This window comes from Lates calcarifer, linkage group LG5 (genome assembly GCF_001640805.2).
Source record: "Lates calcarifer isolate ASB-BC8 linkage group LG5, TLL_Latcal_v3, whole genome shotgun sequence".
NCBI classification, from domain to species: Eukaryota; Metazoa; Chordata; class Actinopteri; family Centropomidae; genus Lates; species Lates calcarifer.
In genome coordinates this window covers 18,350,551-18,371,773 of record NC_066837.1, presented here as the reverse complement: position 1 = coordinate 18,371,773, position 21,223 = coordinate 18,350,551, and the positions used below count along the sequence as shown (strand labels likewise).

The window sequence follows — 21,223 nt, the reverse complement described above, 5'->3', positions numbered from 1 at the left end:
CGTACGCGTTAGTGAATGTTATTACCTTATATTGTCTTATAATGAGAGCCAGCATTATATTAGGCTATAAAATTATATTAAAACATTAATATTATTACGTGAAGCATTTCACAAAAGTTCAGAGCGGTAGAGGATTACAACTGCCATGGTACCTAAGCGGCGATGTGTTTGGCCTGAAGGACAAAACCTTTGCTTGCTAAGCTGGGTAACCCCTGTTACTGTAAAGCTCTCTTTGGGGGGGCTTGACTGTGACTGTGCAAGCTGGCCTCCATAAGACGATGACCTTCTAATCTCACCTCTACAATGTGAACTCATCCCTAGAGATGAACACAGAGAGACAGAGGAAGGGAGCGAGTCACAGAAGGAGAGACTGAGGCAGAGAAATGGATGAAAGACTGAAGGGAGAGGATGGCACAATGAGATCCAAAAAGGATAAGAAAAAATGAGACAGACAGAGAAACATACAGTGGGAGAGCTGAGGAAAAAAAACTTGAAATAAAAGCAGGCAGAAAATAAAGAGCAGGAGATCAACCATCTACAGCAAACAGACCTAGAGTACCAGGGGGACCTTTCCGTCAAGAAATAAAGAGGATAAAATAAAGAGATCCTCTGTGCCTTCGTGTGGAAGCCAACAAGACAGCTTGACTGAGACATTAAACAATGATCATGATCAAAGAATGCGAGGATATACATATTTGATGGCCCACTGTTGCACGCTGCCTGCAATGAAGCTTCCTCCTTTTTGATGAATGTAGACAATTGGCTCTTTTACAAATGAGAGAAACAAAACAGAAATGAGGGAGAGCAAAGAGAAGACAAAACGGGAGGAAAAGTGCAGGGGGAGAAGAAACAACACGAGGAAATCCACTGGCGCATGCCAAGCAGAAGTAGAACACTGACAGAGAAGCGGTAAGAGAAAATCAATGATAACTACAGGGAGAGTTTCTAAGGATACAAATAAAAGTGTGTTTTCATGTTCTACTCATTTCTCTCCCCCTCCCTCTCTATCTAATGAGCTCATCCTCTTAAGGGAGGAGGGCAGTTCCTGGCAGCATCCCATCAACTAAAGCTGCCCAGGGACATAGATGCATGTGACAAGGTGTAAACATGCATGCTTTTGTGTTTGGCTGATGTCCATTTGTTTGAGCGCTTGCTGACTTATTTCATTTGATGTCATAATGTTAAAACATCACACTCCACAGCGCTTATTCCACTGCTTATTTTCACACATACGCGCACGGACACAAATGCCAAGACAGATGCATGAATGCACACAGACACACATTGATTTTTGTTTGTTTTTTTCACGTACAGCCTTACAGAAAATTAAGGTTGGAACAGCAATTTCCCATGGATTATTTCTCCCACTGATCTATGCACAAAGCAACTGAAATCAGGGAAAATAAATAAAAGGAGTAAAAGAAGAATTTACGTTTCTCCCTTGCCTACTTCCAGCTACAAGCTACAGTATGACATTGACTTGAGTGCTGTGGAAAAGACGGCCTCCTGGGATAAAGGTTGTTACTGACAGAGCTTAGATGGGTGCTTAAGGGAGGAGAAATAGGTAAAGCCAAGCCAGAGCAGTGATCTTCAGAGAGCGTATGCCTAAAGGGAGACTTACCAATCTCCCCTCTCATCCGCTGCACGGTAAAATGGAGTGAATCAACTCTGCATCCCTTTCTCCTCCTTCATCTCTCCCTCTTTCATTTTCTCTGTCCCTCTCTCTACCTCTCTCCCTTCCTCCCTCCCTGCCTCGTTATTTTCCCTCCGTTTTCTGCTCTAACGAGTGGCTGCCCTGTGGGCGAATCGCAGGCTGGGGCCTCAGACATCAAGTCCCATTCGCCGCTACACAGGAGTGTGTCAGCACCAATGAAGCTCACACGGAGATGAGACTCCCGCCCAGTGTGTGTGTGTGTGTGTGTGTGTCTTTATGTGTGTGCCTGCCTGGACTGGATTTTAGGATATGTTTTTATGAAGCTCTCTCTTCCCATTTGCCCCTCTCCCCCGCTAGCAAAAATCACACTTTACCTCGTCACTCATACCAACTGACTACCTTTCTCACACACTCTTTCACTCTGTGTATGTATGTGAATGCAAGACAGGGAGGAAGAGCAGTGAGAAAATATAGTAACAAGAAACGGAGAGCAGTAGAGGAAAGGCAAAAGTAGAAAGACTGAGAGATAGAGGGAAGAAGAGAAATGAGCAATAGAATGAAAATCATTGGACTGAAGAGAGACTTCAGTCCAATGATTGTCGCTGTTGTGACATTCAGTATGTGTGTGTGTGTGTGTGTGTGTGTGTGTGTCTGTCTGCATGTGTGTGAGCCCATTAATCCTGCAGGCTATGTGCTCAGTCAGGGGTCTGTGCGCTGGTCTCACGCCCAGACTGGTTTTAACAACTGTCACCTCAAGTGAACTAAAACACAGACACCCACATGCATGACGCAATTACACACATTGTCTCACACACACGGACACACACACACTCTCACTCTCTCTCTCTCTCTCTCTCTCTCTCTCTCTCTCTCTCTCTCTCTCACACACACACACACACAGGCTCATTACACATATCTTATCTCCTTCTTCAGCAGGGTGCCATCAAAAGAACATCATCAAGACAAAAAGTGTGTGTGCGTGTGTGCGTGTGTGTGTGTGTGAGAAGAGAGAGAGAGAGAGAGAGAGAGAGAGACCATGCTCACCACAATTTCCATTGTCAATATCTTTTTCATTCTGCTTCCTGAATCAAAACTTTCACTCCAGCTGTTACAGCTACTTCAACTCCAAGGATCCATTCAGCCCATACCAAACAACACTGTACTCTGAAAATAATAAAATAAAATGGACTTTCCTACAGTGTGGTCTGGTCTTGATTTCATATTGTTCACAAAGTACTGCTGTTGAAGAAAACTACTTTTCAAAAAGAATTCATCAAAGAAGAAACTAAGATACACCACATGCAGCAGAAGTTTATGTGCTAGTCTCTGAGCTTGGATGAGGTTTTCTGTGGCTCGCTGAATGGTGCTTGAGTGTGATGTTTACTGCTTATAACCCATCATAACATAACATCATACACACTGTATGGCTTGCTTCAATTAGTACTGACATAATTTTAGGCAAGCCTTGAAATGTAAGTTATGATCACAATGCATGCAATTCTTATTTTAAAAGCTAGATTTCAGAGCAGTACAGCAGCAGATTTATTTTTCATTCCAGTGAATCAGAATGTAAACAAAGCAAAGCAGTAGTAATGGGTGGCAGCACACCACTCCTCCTCATTACTGAACTGAGGTGATGTGTAGGGGTTTCCAGTTAATTTTGTTGGTGATTCTACTATTACTATTATAACACTAATCCATGCTGCTCTGCACATTTTTTGGAGTTAAAAAAATATTGCTGCAGTTCATTAAATTATGAACTATAATACAACACTGTTTTAAAGTGTAATAAAATTTCACATAGCATTATTACTTATTATTAACAAATCACTGATCTTTCCATTAGTTGTAATACATATGGGGGTTGGCAAAATCACCAAATCACAATTGCATTATCTGCTACAAATGTGGGTAATTGGTTTAATGCCAGTTGTGTGTAATGGGATGCTTAGCCAAGCTGAAAGCACTGTTACTGGGGATTAAGACTGGCTCTCCACAGTGGTGGCTGATGGCTTTTTTCCCCCTTGTGCCTGACAGCCCAACTACACCCTTGTATGATGCTATTTGAATTTTGTGCACACTGTAATTTACCCCCCACAAGGCCGACACTGATAATAGAACATGCAGATTCAGTGAAAGTGAAAATTAACTAGTCCATATGTATTGGGAGACAGATATCCGGTACACCCGTTTCTCATGTGATGTCACGCTACAGATTCCAATCTCTGTTGACATGATTATATTTTGTAAACAACTTGACGGTGTTGAAAGAGACGGAAAAGAAAGACAAACTCTGGAAACTGGGACCATGGCTTGATTCATTCAGAAAGAAATGCCTATATATACTGTGTATGACTATATGACCATTCATAGAAAATATGACTGTTGTTGATTATTATTCATGATAAATAGCATACTGTTGCAAGGCTACATAAGCAATTAACCCTGCAAATAAACCTTTAGTTGTTCTGTTCATTTGTTCAAACAATGTGAGTACAAATACAGAAATTCCTTCCCATCTCTACCTTCCATCACACGCAACAAGAATGCAGCATAATGTGCTGATATGTTTAAATGATAACGTAAAAATAATAAGCACTAATTATGGAAAGTTCAATACAATAACAAATATTATGCCCCATATGACATAAGATGGGGTAATAGTGAGGTATAATCCTATCATGTTCAACTAATTTAGAGAGACATTAAAATATGTATCTGTTATTTATTTACAAAGTTGTAGGCTGACAACAAGTCTGGTGGTTAAGGGCAAACTGTTCACCATTCTATTTAAAAGAGGATAGTTACACAATATCGATTTCAGCTCTTGTATTTGACCCTAATTACACCCTGACCATAACCCTCTATCCACCCAAACTGCCCCTTTCGAAGCAATAACTGCAGATTGATTTCTGTTCCAGTTACACATGCATGTACCACCCTGGTTAGAGTCCCTGACAATAGACAGAGCTACACCCTGTAGCCTGAGAGTAGAACTGCTTCCTCCACATTAAACAGCCCATTACTAGACATTGATTGCAGTTAACACCAACGCCAGACCATATTAATCGTTCCATCCTTCCGCTCTAGTGCCTCGGTGCAGATCTGAACCTTAGCGTTTATCCAGGATCATTTAACAAAGTTCAAGGAAGTGAGGGGATTTCTGTCAGTGTGTATCACATCACTCCTGCTGCACCAAGTTTAGACAGGCTGTTTGAAAATGAAAGTCGGAATGAGGGAGAATGTTAGACAGAAAAAGACAAATTGGATGTTTTGGCACTAAGGGGGCAAAGAGAGGAGCAGTTTGATAAAAGCAGTGGCGGCAAGGTCATACAAGACTTGTCTATTTGCAGCAGCGATTTTGAGGTAATGGGCAGCAATTTCCACAAGTGACTGTATGAGGAGAAAAAAATGTGAGTGAAGATGAGAGAGAAATACAAGGTGCAGAGTTAAAAGGAGGAACGATAGGTGTCGTGATTACAGCAGAGTAGAGATAGAGAGGTGATGTACAGTATGAATAACAATAAGGAACACAACTTAAATAAGACAGTGTCATTATCGTGTTTCATGTCTATAACCAACTCCTCTATGTTTATATACACCTGAACTGACCAAAGCACTACTGATGTCATAAAGAAGAGCAGGATCTAGTGCTAAACTAATACTATTGAAGCCATAATACACAGGACGGAAAAAACAAGTAATGCATGGCTGCATTGTAAGTCATTATAAGTGCATTAAGCCAGTCTCAATAAGATGAGATAGTCGAGGTGATAAGGGTTTTTTTGTTTGTTTTTTTTACACTTCTCTTGTTATCACTGTAAGTATTTACTATTAATACAAAACATTTTGACATTTGTAGTTGGAATGATGATGATGAAAATATGTGTGCTGTTCACAGATGAGAACCAACCTCATGAGCTTCACAGTTTTTCCAATCATTTACCATTTTATTTTCAAAGAACATAAATGCAGAAATAAAGTAAAGGGACCAAAATAAACAATTCTCTCTATAACCATTTACACCATGGAGAGTACTGATTAATGTAATCTAGAATTTTGGTAATTGCCAACAGAAAATAAAGCTGTAAAAAGAAATAAAAACTCAGCGTACCTGTTGATAGCAGAGCTGAGCTCATCCAGGCGCCGTGCGTCGGTGGTGGAGGTGTTGTCGAGTTTGGACAGGCTGTCCATCCTCTTCAGAATCACCTCCAGCATGTCACTGATCTTCCTCAGCACACCACGTGATTCCACGCCTCCCAGCACTGAACGGAGAGACAGACATGGAAGGAGAGACAGGAGATGAATGAAAAGCTGGACAGAGAAGTACATACTCACAGAACAGCATGCGCATTAATCATAAAGCCTGCAGCTCTTCTGGCACGCCATACACTGTAGTTGATTTTGGCTGTGGTTTTTGTTTTGGACAACTGTCTCTGTGCACTCCACTGCAGTGTAGATGAAAAGTAAATTCTCTTCTCTTGTGTGCCAAACAATACAAAAGTCATCAATTAAATCAATTAATTAATTAAAATTTGTAAGAAAACACACACAATCTACCTTCCACCAGTGTTCTTTTAGCTGAAAACATTTAATAAATATTCTTGGGAAAAATTTAATTAATTTCTTCTGAAACTAAATTGTTTAAAGGACTCATGAGGCAATATTTTTTTAAATCTAATAGCATAAATGATGAAGCAGGGCTGCAGTAGAGAACAGTATCACCAGTAGATTCATCCCATTTACCCACTCAAACGTTGCCATTGTCATAGCCAATACTTAAAAGAAAAGTCACAAAAGTTTCATCTTTTGCCTCTGTCACTCATCACTTAGTTGGTATATGGTGCAATTCACTGATTAAACCAGTTTTCAGACCATCAACATGAATAAATGTTTGGGGTAACTAACATGCATTATACCCTAAAACCTTAAGTCAACTAGACTCCTTGTTCATAAGAATAAAGATGAGAGTTTTATGAACTGAGGCTTTGTGAAGTCTTTCAATTTTGTTCTTTGTCTCAATATATCTAATACTACTGTATTACATGTAAAAATATTGAACCAATTATTATTCAAGCTGTTTTTTGTCATTTAGTGTGTCAAACATTTTTCATTTTTTTTCATTCACTCTACATGTTTGCTTTGGGACTTGCTCTAAGTTAATGTAATGTTGTCAAATGTCATTTTTTGCAGCCACATTGAACATCCAGTATGCTGACACACACACACACAGTCCCTGAGGTCAAAGCCCACCCCAACCATAATACCATTTTAACCCCATGAGAGCATCTCCTCTTCACTTGAGCCTGTGTGTTATCCCTCATCTTAAAGTCTGAAAGCCCTTAAGGTCTAAAACACTTTGATTAACTCAGTCTTTAACCTATGTATCCACAGATTTAATTCTCATTTCCTTTGCCTACAGCAGAGAATGTTGCCCAGTGCTGTATTTTGATCTCGCGTCATAAACTGGGCTTTGTTCAGGCCAGACACCCAGACACTCGGGAGTCTGATGTCTGAATACAGGCTTACCTTTATATCCTTCGATACCCTTTGATATGAGAATGAGACTTTCACCGAGCCTATGTGTTATGAAAAGCCAGGAACTAATTACACTGAGGCACTCTCTCTTTTTCTTGCCTCTTTCTCAGTCTGTGTCTGTGTGACGGCCAATTTCTTTCACCTAGCACAGCAGAGAGGGCTCTCTGTGGAGAGAAAGGAGGGGGTGTGTATGTAGCTGTGTGTATAAAGATGAATGCGCTGGCCATCTGAGTCGAAAAGTGAGTCTTAACACAAATGAGCACACACGCATAGATGCAGAGACGGTGAGTGAGAGAGGTAGAATACACTCTGAGTGCATAACAGGTGCACCAGACCTCATTAGAAGAATAATTACACTGACTCTGCCAGGGTCACAGTGTCTGTGAATTCAGTCATAATGGCCCAGAACGGGGAAGGTGACTGAAAGGTGGAGACACAGATGGAAAGCTTTCTCATTTACTGTCTTTGCAGAATTAATCTCTCCTATATGTGTCTAACTCATCATTTTTAAGTGCCCACAGGAAGAGGTGAAACTCAAAAAGAATCAGAGAGAGAATTATGGCTCAAATAAGAGGAAGAAAGAAGAGAAATGCACTGTTTACCCTTTTATTCCACCTTAAATTTATTTTAGTGGGTGAGTCATGAAAGACAAACAACAACAAACCATAGTAGTAGTACCTACAAAGAGATAAAGCAGATGTAGTGAGAGATGCTTAGTCTAAGCACCAGAGCAGTAAATTGTACCATATGGAAATATTTTACATTGCTTATTTTTTCAGCAATATTCATTCATATAAACAACTCATAAACCTACAACTCATTGTGCCATATACAGACAACTGCTTTTTACACTACCTCCTTAATCTACTATGACATCCTTAAAGCTGGACTCAACATGTATTTTGGATGATCAGATGCAATAATCCGACCCAATGGCCAGAAACGTCTTCAGTAAAAGGAATAGTTCAACACTGATGTAAATATGCTTATTCAAGTTCTTGCTAAGAGTTTGATGAGAAGATAGATGCCACGCTCATACAGTATCTAGTATCTAAGCTAAATGTGAAGTAACAGTCAGGATCCTGTTAGCTTAGCGTAAAGCCTGGAATCAGGGAGAAACAGCTAGCTTGGCCCTTTCTAATGAACACAAAAAGCCTGAATTGTCAAGACAGTTTTACAGGGGGTTATGTGCTGTACAACATGTAGATGGGAGCAGGAGGCATCTCTAATAATATGTCATTAGTGGATTTATCATTGCACGTACAAATCCAATAAGGCGACAAACACAAATTAGACAGATGGCAGAAATCGTGAAGTGTAAGACACAACACTTGTCAAAAATGGACTGTCAGGGTGCTAGCAGATGGTGAATGAGACAAATGAGGTGTTTATAAATAATGACAGTTTTAAAGACATGATAATCTATGTTTCAATAATAAAAAACTGACTTCAGTGAGTACACTGTAGATGCATTTTCATGTCAGATGCAATTATAACCAAAGCATGTAAAAAGTCAACACAATATAAACACTGTCACACATAATAATGTAATATATAATAATGTAGAGTAAAGAGAGCCAAGGGAGATCTGTCCACTTCAGTCTGATGCCATCATTAAATCTGAAGTAACCACACATGATGCCGTAAACAGCCTAATAGGATAGAGCTTGGGACACAAGGGAAACAAAGGTCAGAGTGTATTCTTCTAGCCTCCCAGAGCAGAGCACTTGGTAGGACCTATATTGACACTGCAAACACCTGGATTACGCTATCCGACCACTCTGTCAAACCCCATGTCTGCTGCTTGACAGGCAATTACAGCCAATGGGCTTCAGCGCCTAACAGCGCCGATGCAAGGTCATTGTCTGCCTCAATCGCTTCCAGCAGCAGATGGAAACCTAAGTTCAGTGAGTTATCTCCACAGCGACAGATGTATTCGTCTGAGACGGACAGTGTCATGTCCTTTGCCTGTGATGGATCGTTGTGTCAGGGCGTGCCGATGGGGTCGCTCTGGTGACATCTTTGTGACTGGCTGATAATGGATAGCATCTATGTTAGGGGTCGAGCAAATTCTGGCCAGGCAGAGAAAATGATAACTTATGATTACAGTCTAACAAATAATGGCTCGTTCAGTATTCAGTGCTTCTACCAGATATTATATTCCTGACAAAGCCTCAGAAAAAGCTTCTAGATGACCCCACCCACACAGACTTTCAGAGTTTGTTTGGTTTGCGCAAATCATGCTACTTTAAATTACTGATTAAAATGGGTGATTCCCTTTGCACTTGGCTGTTGAGAAACTATTACAGTATATGAGAGTATATAGGATATATAGAGAAAACACCAAATATTACAATACATTTGCTGATAGATAACAGCCATAAACAGCTGTGATGTTCAGCAGTGCAACAAAATGAGCAAACAGGAATGATTCAACAAAGCCTAAAGGTACAAGAGATCCAAAACGTTAATGAATAGATCTTTAATATGTTCCCACAGGCTCATGTATCAAATATCATCTCGGGTCGGGGGCTAATTGTTCTCTGTGAGTCTTTTTTTTCTTGACAAATCTTTGTGTCAGAATTCAGTCACAGAAGTTGCACGCCCCTGGATGGCAAATGACCAGCTGTAACAAATGAGGTCTGCCTTTGAAAAGCTGATCCTTGTTGCGATTTCACTGCGTGGCATGATAAAAGACACTGAGGGAATCTTTTTAACGTGTTTGACTGAGGTGACCAAAAACCAAATTAAAGGACAAGAGCCAATATTCCAATAGCTTTGCTTAACTGATACAATTATAAGGAAAATGACTGCCTTGTCAGATGAAACCTCATTCAGACCTCACCTGTGTAATGTATGCGCAAATGAAGGACATTGTGACCATAGATACTGTATGTAATGGAAGAGAAAGAAGATAAATAGCAGCAATAACATTACTGCAGAGATGGAGATAGCTTGACCTTTAAGCTTGAAGGCAGTGGAGGAATGAGTGTGTGTGGGTGGGTGGGTGACTTTGACATTACAGGCCCAATAGTACCTGGAGAAACTGATAACAGAAATGCAAAAATCAGGATGTGAAAAAAGCTATGTAGCATCTAATTCCACTCCCTGGGTATCTGTATTGAGCCTTGGGATATTGTTTGTAAACTCATTCTGATCAGTCATTCACTGATCACAGATTACATGGAAATCAACAAAGGAGCTCTCATGGGACTCTCACTGCTGCACAAATTAGCTCATTACTTCGACAATGTTTTGACCAGTTCTGACCACTCAGTACATTAACAGCTCTGACGTCAGAGGAAAACCTTGCATGGTGGAGAATCGGCTTTAAGAGGATGGGGGGAAAAAAGCAGTCACTTCATTGTTAATCACAATGTATTTGTAATGTAGCACAATAGCTTATCAGCAGATTCCACTCTTTGTAAAGCAATGCAATTTACTGACCACAAAAGAGCCAAATGCCTATCAAGTCTAATTGTTGTGTTGAAATAAAAGTGGAATTAGTAACTTAAATGGGACCATAAGTGGCACCACAGATGTCAGAAACATCCAGATAAGAGTTCACTGGCATGTCTTCCCTGTGTTAGAGAAACCTCCTTTGAGCTCTTGAGCGGATGGTGTTTTCACCTTCTGTTCAACTTAAAAAATTCCATCCATCCTATGAATATACATTTGTACATTTGGAAAATCTGCATTGCAAATGCCGTCATACACACTCATGATAAAAATTTCACTTGCAGCATGACACACTGAGACCTAAGTTATATTAATTATCCCTGCTGAAAGCAAATATTCAAACCAAGACCAATGGAAGGTACTGTAGGAAGTTGCCTGTATTTGTGTGCTGTGCCAATGATAATGTATTGTGTGTCAGTTACTTGTTACGTTAATACATGCACTCATTTGTTAAAAGCTGATTGATATGTCACTCCCCTGCAGCTCCAATTCTGCTGTAATGGCAGATTATGCTTTAATCTGATGATGAAAAAATGGAAGACTGAAAAATGGGGAGAACAATGTAGGCTTCTGAACTAATGCCAAATAACCAAATGTATGATTCATTAATTAGACATGTGCTGCAACTTATTGACTATGCATAAAGCAATAACTTATCTCAAGAGATCAAACAAAGTCGTTTTTGGACCTTCAATCATGAATCCAGCACAGAGCTGACATACTGTCTGAGTGACTACCTGTTTGTGTATAAGATAAATGCAGACTTATGATTCAATGAGAGTGAAAGCAGCAAGCTAACAGAACCAAGCTGCTGGTATACTATTTCATGCTGTATTTGGCTTCCCCCACTGGCATAGGGTGGGATAAAATCAGCATGCGCACACACACACACATATGCAGACATACACACTGCTCTGCTTTAGCCACCATATTGGACTGAATATTTAGTGTCACAGCACATCATATTTCTCCTGAGGTCTGAAATGCGTGAAGCGTGAACAGAATTCTTGTTAGTATCTCTAAACGGACCACTGAAAACTGAAAGACTGTTTGTGTGTGTATATGTGTGTGTGCACATACTGTAGCCTACACAAAAACTTGGCTCTTTTCCTGTGACCATTTTGAGCTTCTAAGCAGTCAAATCTTGACTGTGCGAACAATTAACATTAGTAACTGGAAATTAAATTTACCAACCAGATGCAGCTTCACTAAGACTCCATACAGAATACTAAAATTAATATAATAAGTCAGTGTGTGTGTGTGTCTCTGTGTGTATGTGTATATGCGCACTTGTAAGATAAGTTTGTGAAATAGCCACAGCGTGTCCGTCTGCTTGACTTTATGGTAATGGGAATGACAGAAAGTGTCACACAACATAAAATAGCTATGACTTCCCTCCATCAAATCCTTTTATGTTACTAAGTTCAAAAATTCACATTTCACCCCAGCTGGGAACAGCATTTGTCTGTGTCAACTGCACTATCGAAAAAAAATTTTTTTTTTCATCTCTCTGCACAGTAGGGTGTCACATAAAAGAAGACAAGAAAAGCAGGGGTGTGTTTGTACAGTATATAAGTATGTCTGTGACTAAGGCATGTATGTGTATGGGGTGAAATACAATGGATTCCTCCATTACTGTTGAATACTGAGCAAAAAAAGGATTTAAAGCAGTAGGGTTCCTTCCATTAAAAGTATGTGATTGTGCCCCGAGGTGCTCTAGCAGCCTGTGTGAGTATGTGTATGCGCATCTGTGCTTGTAAAAAGGACAGAGGTCACAGAGAGGGCAGCAGGGTGCAGGGGTGGATTTCTCTGCTTTTTTCCATGGCTAATTGAATTAAACTAAATTAAACTGCACAAATTATGAATGCAAAATAACATGACAACATGTGTTTCTTCTTAATTCAGTGAGGTTTAGATTAGTAAAGCCAAAGTGGAGGGAACAATTAATACTGACAGTCTATAACTACTAATCAAATACCGCATGATTATGTAAAAACAGCATTTTGAAAACTATGAAATCTGATGTGGAAAAACTAAGAGGAATGAGTATTCACCTGGAGCGGAGTTATGGCACTTTGAAAACGTTTCCCTGTCTCCACATCTCAAACACGATCAAGCTCTGTCTTTGAAAATATAACTGTCTCGAAGCAAACTCTCTATCATTTGATATGTGGTGGGTTTGTGAGACAGCTCTGAACTATAAACCTTCCTACGGTGAGTCAGCCTATCATTTGTGTATGTGTGTGTGTGTGTGTGTGTGCGCATGTGCGTGCAGCTCTGTGCAAGTGCCTATACGATCGTATCTTTCAAGTGTGGTTGTAGTTGAACACACTATGCATGATGACTGACTTACTCATACGTGACCACACATACACACACATACATCTGCGTGCATGAGGTATAATGTGTTCCAGAACCGGATGGTGTTTTGATTGGCTGGGGGGTGGGGTGGGCGGGTTGAATATTCATGAGAAGAAAACCATTTGTGGTTTGATGAATGCTGACAGAAGGGCCTGCTGGATAGGAGTTGACACAGCTAAATTAACTGGAGACCGATGTCATTTTGTCACGGGAGCACACACACTAAAACACGCATACATGCACACACACACAGAATGGCAGACATGACTGAAAGCTACTTAAACACTGACATCCATCACCCAAAAATAAAACTGTGATGTTATTTTACATCTTGAAGTCAGTATCTAAAAAAAAAAAAATAGATACCTGTCTCTCTAGGCTGAAAATCAGGGCATTAAGACTCGAAATGATGAATTAACATGATACATTAAGAGATGTTTCATCGGTGCTTAATAACTCTGTGGGCTCGTAAATGTTTTGTTTCAGATATTCCATCACAGTGAGTGAATATAATTTGAATGCAGGGCTTCCAGCTGTGACTCAGAAAATGCAGTCCCAGGAAAATCACCATGGGTGCTGTCATGGTGTCCTGCCTGTTGTTTCCCATTATTCACCGTCAGCTCCAGGATTTGTTTGGAGATGACATCCTTACCAAGAGTCTGCCACGGCTCCTCAGGTTAAGGAGAGACTTGACGCAATCCACTTGCATACATACTAATTCAAACATGATGCAGGTTGACCACAGCATACTCCTCATTTCTCCCCCACTTCATCTTCACCCTCCTCCCACCCCTTTTCCTTCTATTCCCTCACCCTCATCTTTCTCTCATCATCATCCTCCTCATGCCTTGTTCTTACTCCTTAACCTGATTCTTCATCCTCCCCCACTACTTCACCCTCCCTCTCCCTCTGCAGTAAGGGAAACGAAACAATCACCAGTAAAACTCCTTGCTCAACCCCCGGTGGGCAGGCAGACAGACAGACAGACAGACAGACAGACAGACAGACAGACAGACGGATGTACAGACAGACAGAGTGGTGCTTAATGCCCCGCTACCACTCCAATCTCCAGTGCATCTCCTCTCCTCATTTCCCCCACCCACATTCAATTACTGCAATTTACATGCAGTTTAATTATTATGGCGTAGGAGCTCTGCTGTTCATTAGCTAAAGAACGGCAGGACTGAGCGCAGACGGAAAAGAGTGGGATGGAGGTTTTTTTAGCTGCACACTCGGAATGAAAGTATACGGTGGGAGCGGGGCTTAGGCTAATGAAAATGCAACAAATGAAGCATGAAGGAAGTGAAACATTGCGTTGGCAATAAAGTAAACACAATGAATACCAATGATCTAAAAGACAATTTAATAAGATGTAAGACCAGAAATGATGGGATGATCAATAAGCTATTTTGTACCCCACAGCATTGAATGAAATAGAATAAAACAGAATAGAACCAGATGGTGAGGGTGAAAAAAGAAAAAAAAAATCTTGGCTCCGTCTTAATTCCCCCTCTTGGTTCAGCTTTTGAAATATTTATTGTTCATTTGGTTTTGACATTTTCTCACCATTCACTCAATGATGTCAAGGCAAATTGGATTTCATGAAGGGAGATGGGACAGATGAGAGGATATTAAAAGACATAAAGAAGGAGAGACAGCCACAATGCCTATTAATGCTGACAGTTTTCTGTCACTTCTCTTTTGAGTGCTGCTCTGTTTCAAAGTGATTGAGAGTGGGATGAAGAAAGATTCTGTGTATGGCTGTAATCTAGCTCTTCGAGTCTCGACAGATTTAACCCTCATCCTCTTCCCCCTCCTCTCCTAAATTCTCTTTGCTCACAGAGCCTCCGTAAGCTGCTATTTTACTTGAATTGTAGTTTTTGTTTTCAAGATGTCACACTCCAAGTGGACAAGATCCTTCTCTCCTTTTAATATTTTCTGCTCTTCTCACACCTGCAATATCTTTTTATATTCTTCCTCTTATCTCTCACTCTTTCTCTTTAATTTTCACTCTTTCGCTCTCTGTCATCTTGATTTATCAGTTTATCTCATAATGATGACAGAGGATGAAAAACTGGAATCACTGAGCTTGCAGACACACTCACCCACACCCACACAAAGCACTTGAGCAAGACAAAAAAAAAAAAACAATATTTGAATAGAGACCAAATTGCATATACACATATGCAGCATGAAAGGTTAATCTGTTGACAAGCTCAGTGTGTCTGCGTGTGTGGGCGTATTTGTTTCTTGATGAAACTGTGATGAAATGGGGTGATAGCGATTTCTGGTTCAGACTACAATATCAAATGGAGTACAAAACAAAGCATTTCTTCATCAGATGGCATTAGACTTTGTTACACGCGAGCAATGCAGTGTTTATCTGTTGGAAAGAGTAGTGACATTTACAAGGGATGACCTCCGTTTTGATTGCAAATACACACACACCCCACATGAAAACATACAAGCAAGTGTACTCATTCTGACAAGCTTGCCGGAAACAAGCGGTGACCCTCATTACCATTTCCACCGCCTTCTAAAGTCGCTGTCCCTCAAAAAGAATTTCTCTGTTGACTTTCACTAGTTCAGCACAGCTCTGCTGTTCAGAGACACGTAGCTGCAGGGGCTCCTTTCACCACAACCATGTCAATCTATGTTAGTGTGACAGAGCGTTGTGTTGTACTCTCAGACTGGCAGAGATGGAGAGGTGGAGTTTAAAGTGTGCGATTGTGTATGTGTGCATGTTGGAGGTATGCAAGAATGTAGACAGGAAATATGTGTGACATGACCTTTTCACTGTGACTGAGTGTACATATTTGGCTTACAGTGTGTAGGCAAGTGTGTGTGTATGAGAGGACCTTAGATGTCACTTTGTGTCACCGAGAAATTTCCAGGAAAGATGAGGGAGCAGACCAAAAATGTATCTGTGGGATATATCCTACTGTCCAGATGTTTTCCAACAGATTTCCCACATTAATGACTTGTGAGCATTTACATTGTGTATAACACTGCATCAATTAACAGCAGGCTAATATCTATCTATCTATCTATCTATCTATCTATCCATCCATCCATCCATCCATCCATCCATCCATCCATCCACCCATTATCTAAACTGAGCATTTAGGGCTGTCCCAATGCGCTTTTTCAGATGAGAAAACTATGTCAGTCAGAAACTAGCAAAGACACTTGCATTGCACTTGGTGCCGCTTTGCGTTGGGTATAAGATTCCCTTTCTTCTCAGTTTTGTTGAGGTGGTTGCATTGTGCAAACAAAAATACTGTTAGACAAATTAGACTGCTTTTTTTTGGTTGCCATTGTTCTGTGAAGCTCATTGTACTGTATAAAATAAATAATGGAAACTCTTAGCGGGGGACAAATAGATGAATCATAATTAGATTCAACAAGTTTGTAAAAACGTTCAACATGTTCAAAAAAGGAAAGATGCTCACGTTTGTGTATGGTATGGTCAAATTTTGTGCATGTGTGTGATGAAGTCCAAGCCCTAGGCAGTAATTGTATGCACTGCATCTTCTCTGCGTCTCCACTATCTTTCACTTCATCACCCGAATGCCTCCTATCAATCAACATCACAATGAAACATGGTTACATTGCAACCCTAAGGGAAGGATAAGACAGAGAAGGAAGAGAAAGAGAAGGACAGCAGTAAAGCTGGTTCAAGACAAGTGGATCAGTCATTCATTGGCTCTTCAGAAATAACAAGGTGCTTGCCAGAGGCCAGTGTCACATTCACAGAAGAAGTGATGCTAGCATCAGGCAAGAAACTGAAAATAAGAAACGTAAAATTGGCATGGATGGGAACTTCCTAATACCACGCTTTCACTTTCCTCAATGTCTCCCCTTTCATTTACTTTATTGTACATAACAACTTGGAGGCTATGTGTTCTCAGTTGTGCTTTCTAGCAATGAATTGAGCTGGCAGCAGGTAACATCTGCTGCTAGGCTTTGTGATGACTAAGAGGACAGTCACTCATTCTCACCTTCATCCATAACTTTTTACCTCTCTTGTACTTTCTGTGCAACAATTTCAGACAACATGTTTTGGCAACTGTTGTATAAGAGCCATTATATGCCAGAGGGCAGGTTTATATGGTGATTATGTGTAATGTGGAACAAAAAAGATTTTCTCATCACTTTTTGCCTCTCTCATCCTGTATGGTGGAGTATATTATGCAATACATTCACTCTCCTGAAATCAATCTGTTCTGTAACCTCTCAATAATCTTTCTGTCCATTGTCTCTGTTTTCTCTCTCTTCCTCTATTTCATGTGCTCACAGATTCTTTATCCTCGCTATTCCCAGCTTTCCTTCCTGGCATCTCTTGCTCCTGATTCCCCTTAAATCCTATCTAATAGTCTCTTCCTCTTTCTCTCTGTGGACCTATGAGTGTTTGTCTCTATAACTCAACCCTCAGCAGATAAATTAGCATCTGTCAAGGCTTTGAGAGTTTTGGCAGAAGCTGTTTTTTTTTTTTTTTTTTTTTCATTTGCTCGATGGCACACTTCAGCTCCCTGGCACCTTCACTCATGCCGTTATTTACTCTGACTCACAGGTAATGAAGCAAAGGACTGGTGAAACCATGTGTGAGAGAGGAAAGAAATACCGCTCTTGGAGCCAGAACGGACATCTGGCCTTGTGATACTGAGAGGCCGTGTTGCAAACTGGGGATATACAAATGTTTACAGTCGAAATGAACAGCTGGGTTGGGGGCAGTTTAGGTGTACAGTGCAAAAGGTGTTTATCTGAAGGCTTTTAGCCAACAGCAACAACTGTGCCATGTGTTCTACAGAGCCAAAATAGAAAATGAACAACACACTTCAGAGTCACAACACAGTTGTTGCCTGTAATGTGGAAAAACACTGGTCGATTGCACATATTTCTTTTTTTTCCCAGCTGTTCATACTGACTTCAGTTCATTCAGACTGGGAAAATGTGATTTCCCTAAACCCCAAGAAATGTTTTGTGGCAAACATACATCTTGTTAGCAGCTTCTATGCTGCTCCTAAAAAAAGGGATAAACAACAGCATTTTGCTGGAACAGCCCCGAATGCTTTTTGCAAGTGTTAACTTCTAAACTTTCACTTGCTGTTGGAATTTTAAAGCAGCAAATGTTGTTTTCCCTAAGACACGTAAATGAGAAAACAGGGGGCACTGTTTAAATTTTCAGGAAACTCAGCTAGCAGCAGGTAGCTGCACTCAAATCTGCACTAAATAATGAAACACTTTTATTACAATTTTATGTATAATTGATACAAACCTTATCTATGTGTATTTTCCACCTCATTACAGCAAAAGCAGTACATGCTCTATCAAGGTTATTAACTCTTTTTGCTGACTTAGGTTTGATTGGATAAGACTACAGTGGACACAGGTGTTTGTTTCTATACAATGTAATACAGTATTCAAATTAGTAGGCTATCGCACCCTGTATGAGTCCTGTATGATTTTGTAGCTTCTATTATGATCATTAGAAAGCGATTAAATAAATGATTGAGATATCGATATAAATTTTGCCAATCAGAGCTTCATTTATCCCCATGAATTTTAGTTGAATACATGTGGGGTTATAAATTTTGGTTACAGCTTGTACAAAACTGAATCACTGAATTGTGGCTGTGGAAAAAATGTGTGAAAGATTAAAATATCCTGATCCATTACAGACTTCTGTTACACCCTCTTGCCAGCACAGTGTGAAATCTGAGCAGAGTAAAGTTAATTGAAAGAGCAATTAAAATATATAAGAACTCGATTTGATTTGAAATCTGCAGCTGAGGATAATAGCAGAATAAACAATGAGGGCAAGAAACCAAACAAACTGAAATCGAAAGAAATGCAGTAGAAACTAGGCCAAATGACAGAGGCCCTAATAGGTTTGTATTCAAGTGGACTAGGACAAAAGTGACCTCTCTTCCCATTTGACACGGTCTCTCACACACACCCAAACACTCACACATAAGTGCACAAATCAACACACACACACACACACACACACACACACATATACACATATATATATATATATATATATATATATATATATATATATATATATATATATGTATATACACACTAAAGCTCAGACTCTGATCTGTCTCCCTCCCAGCCTAATCTGACAGCCATGTCAGCTTCAATAAGCCTCTATTTGCAGCTGAGGCTCTGCGGTCTCTGCCTAATTGCATTATCTTCCAGCTACCTGAAATGCTACTGTGTTTTATTCTGCTAATGCTGAAGTTGATGCTGATGAAGAGGTGAGATGTTAGCTATTGTGGCGGAGATTCTGAACAAAGTGAGTGCTGTGTTGATAGCATTGCCGGCCACTTAAAGGTGAAAGTGTGCAATGATTACACTTGGCCCACTGGAAACATGTGTGCACACTACACTCACATCCGCACAGAGGCACAGCATGGTAATGGTAACACCATGCATGCAAAGAACACACATACTGAATCCCACAGGATGGCTAATCAATTATTTATTAATTCCTCTGTGCTGAGGATGATGTTCTTTTGAAATATTGATGATAGCGACTAGACAGTGCCTAGTGTGTTTGTGTTGTTCCTATGTGTGTGAATGCGAAGGCGAATAAATATATAATTGCATTACCAGTTCATTGTGTGTGGCATATTTAATAAGTCTGTGTACTTGTGTGTTTTCTGCTACCTCCATTTTTCGAGGCATAATGATGTACAAAAGACACTTAAACAGAGACTAATATATGCCCTGCAAAGTTTTTTCTCTTAGAGTTGAAATACATAAATTATTTTTGTTATTCTGCTTGCTTGAGCACCATTACACTGTGAGACTCACCCTCTTTTTGTGCCGCCATTCAGTCACATTGTTATACAGCAGCCTGCCACCTTTCTGTCTAACAATACCAACTAAGTCTCTTTGAAGAGGAGCAGTCACACAAAATCATATAAATGTAAGTTAGTGTTAAATTATTTTTAAATCAAAAAATCTTTTTTGCAGTCTCAACAGTTTAGTTTTTCGCTGACCTCCAGTGATTTAACTCTTCACCTTGTCACAGTGATGTAGATGTGTACTCCAAGGTGGGTCAGTACACTGTGACATCAACGTGGGGCGTCACCACTTCTGACTACATCTATCTGTGGTTTGTTCAAACGTGAAGGAGGATCGCCACCTCCTTCCCAAGAGTGCAGTAAAACACTACTTTTTAGACTTTTAAAGATATAGTGAATATGTTTCAATAGACCACTGAGTTTTAGTTTTTTAACATCCAGTACAGCTTGATCGATATTCAATTTTGAGGCTGATAGTGCTATTGATATTTGGGGGTTCCAAAAATCTTAATTTAGCTAAAGACATAATGTAAACAAACAATCTTGATACTGATCCCTTAGATTTGCTTTTTTCTTTTTAAATACATGCTGAGCATACTTGGTGAAACTGTTTACAGATTACCTCAAACTTAGTCTGGCATTTATGTATGGCATTTTTGTAATATGCCATAATGTAATTTTGTAATAACTCTCCCTCAGTGGTTTGCCTTTGTTTCCAGAGCTGTAATACTGGATAGAACAGAACCACTTTACACAGGGGAAATGGCTGTGGCTAAAGTGTCGCAGAACGACAGTCGATATATTGGCACCAAAGAGAGGCAACATATTTCTTCACCCCCACCTTTGGCAACAAATGATGATATGTGACCACTTAGACACGCACAACACAGCTTAAACTCGACAGATTTTGTCTGATTGTTGACAGCAGTAACGCAGAATGGGCGGGTAATGACAGTATGACATTGCTTTATTCAGCTGCAGACACTTTCTGCCAGCATTTTTTCCTGCATGGTGACACAAGAAATAAGATCTAAGTGAGGGAAACACATGAGACAAACTGCTTTAATGGTTGAAGATGCAGGTGTGAAGCACTCCATAATAAGTGGACAATGCAGTTTGTGTTACAGACCCCCCACTGAATGGGTCACACTTAGGAAGATCCATGATGTACTTGGGGCAAAACCATCTCACAGGATTACGAAAGGAATATACACTGGTCTACAGCTGGGCACATTTAAATAAGTGTGATGTACATTTAATTGCTGTGAAATTTTTTTTCTACATGTGAATGCAGCATGGATTTTATTTGCACAAAGCAGTGCTGAGGGGCTTGAGGCAATTTTCTCCATCGACTTGCTAAACTGTCTGAGCTCAGCTGCTTCGAAAGCTT

The 21,223-nt window shown here is 40.1% G+C and overlaps 1 protein-coding gene across 1 annotated transcript in view; it reads right to left on the bottom strand.

The window, feature by feature from the left end:
* Nucleotides 1–21,223, bottom strand: part of LOC108875950 (alpha-1,6-mannosylglycoprotein 6-beta-N-acetylglucosaminyltransferase B) — a 102,303-nt gene that overhangs the window by 62,761 nt on the left and 18,319 nt on the right. The window contains exon 3 of the mRNA XM_018665181.2: nucleotides 5,769–5,919. Within this exon, the coding sequence (XP_018520697.1) occupies nucleotides 5,769–5,919 (151 nt within the window). The remainder of the gene's footprint in view (nucleotides 1–5,768; nucleotides 5,920–21,223) is intronic.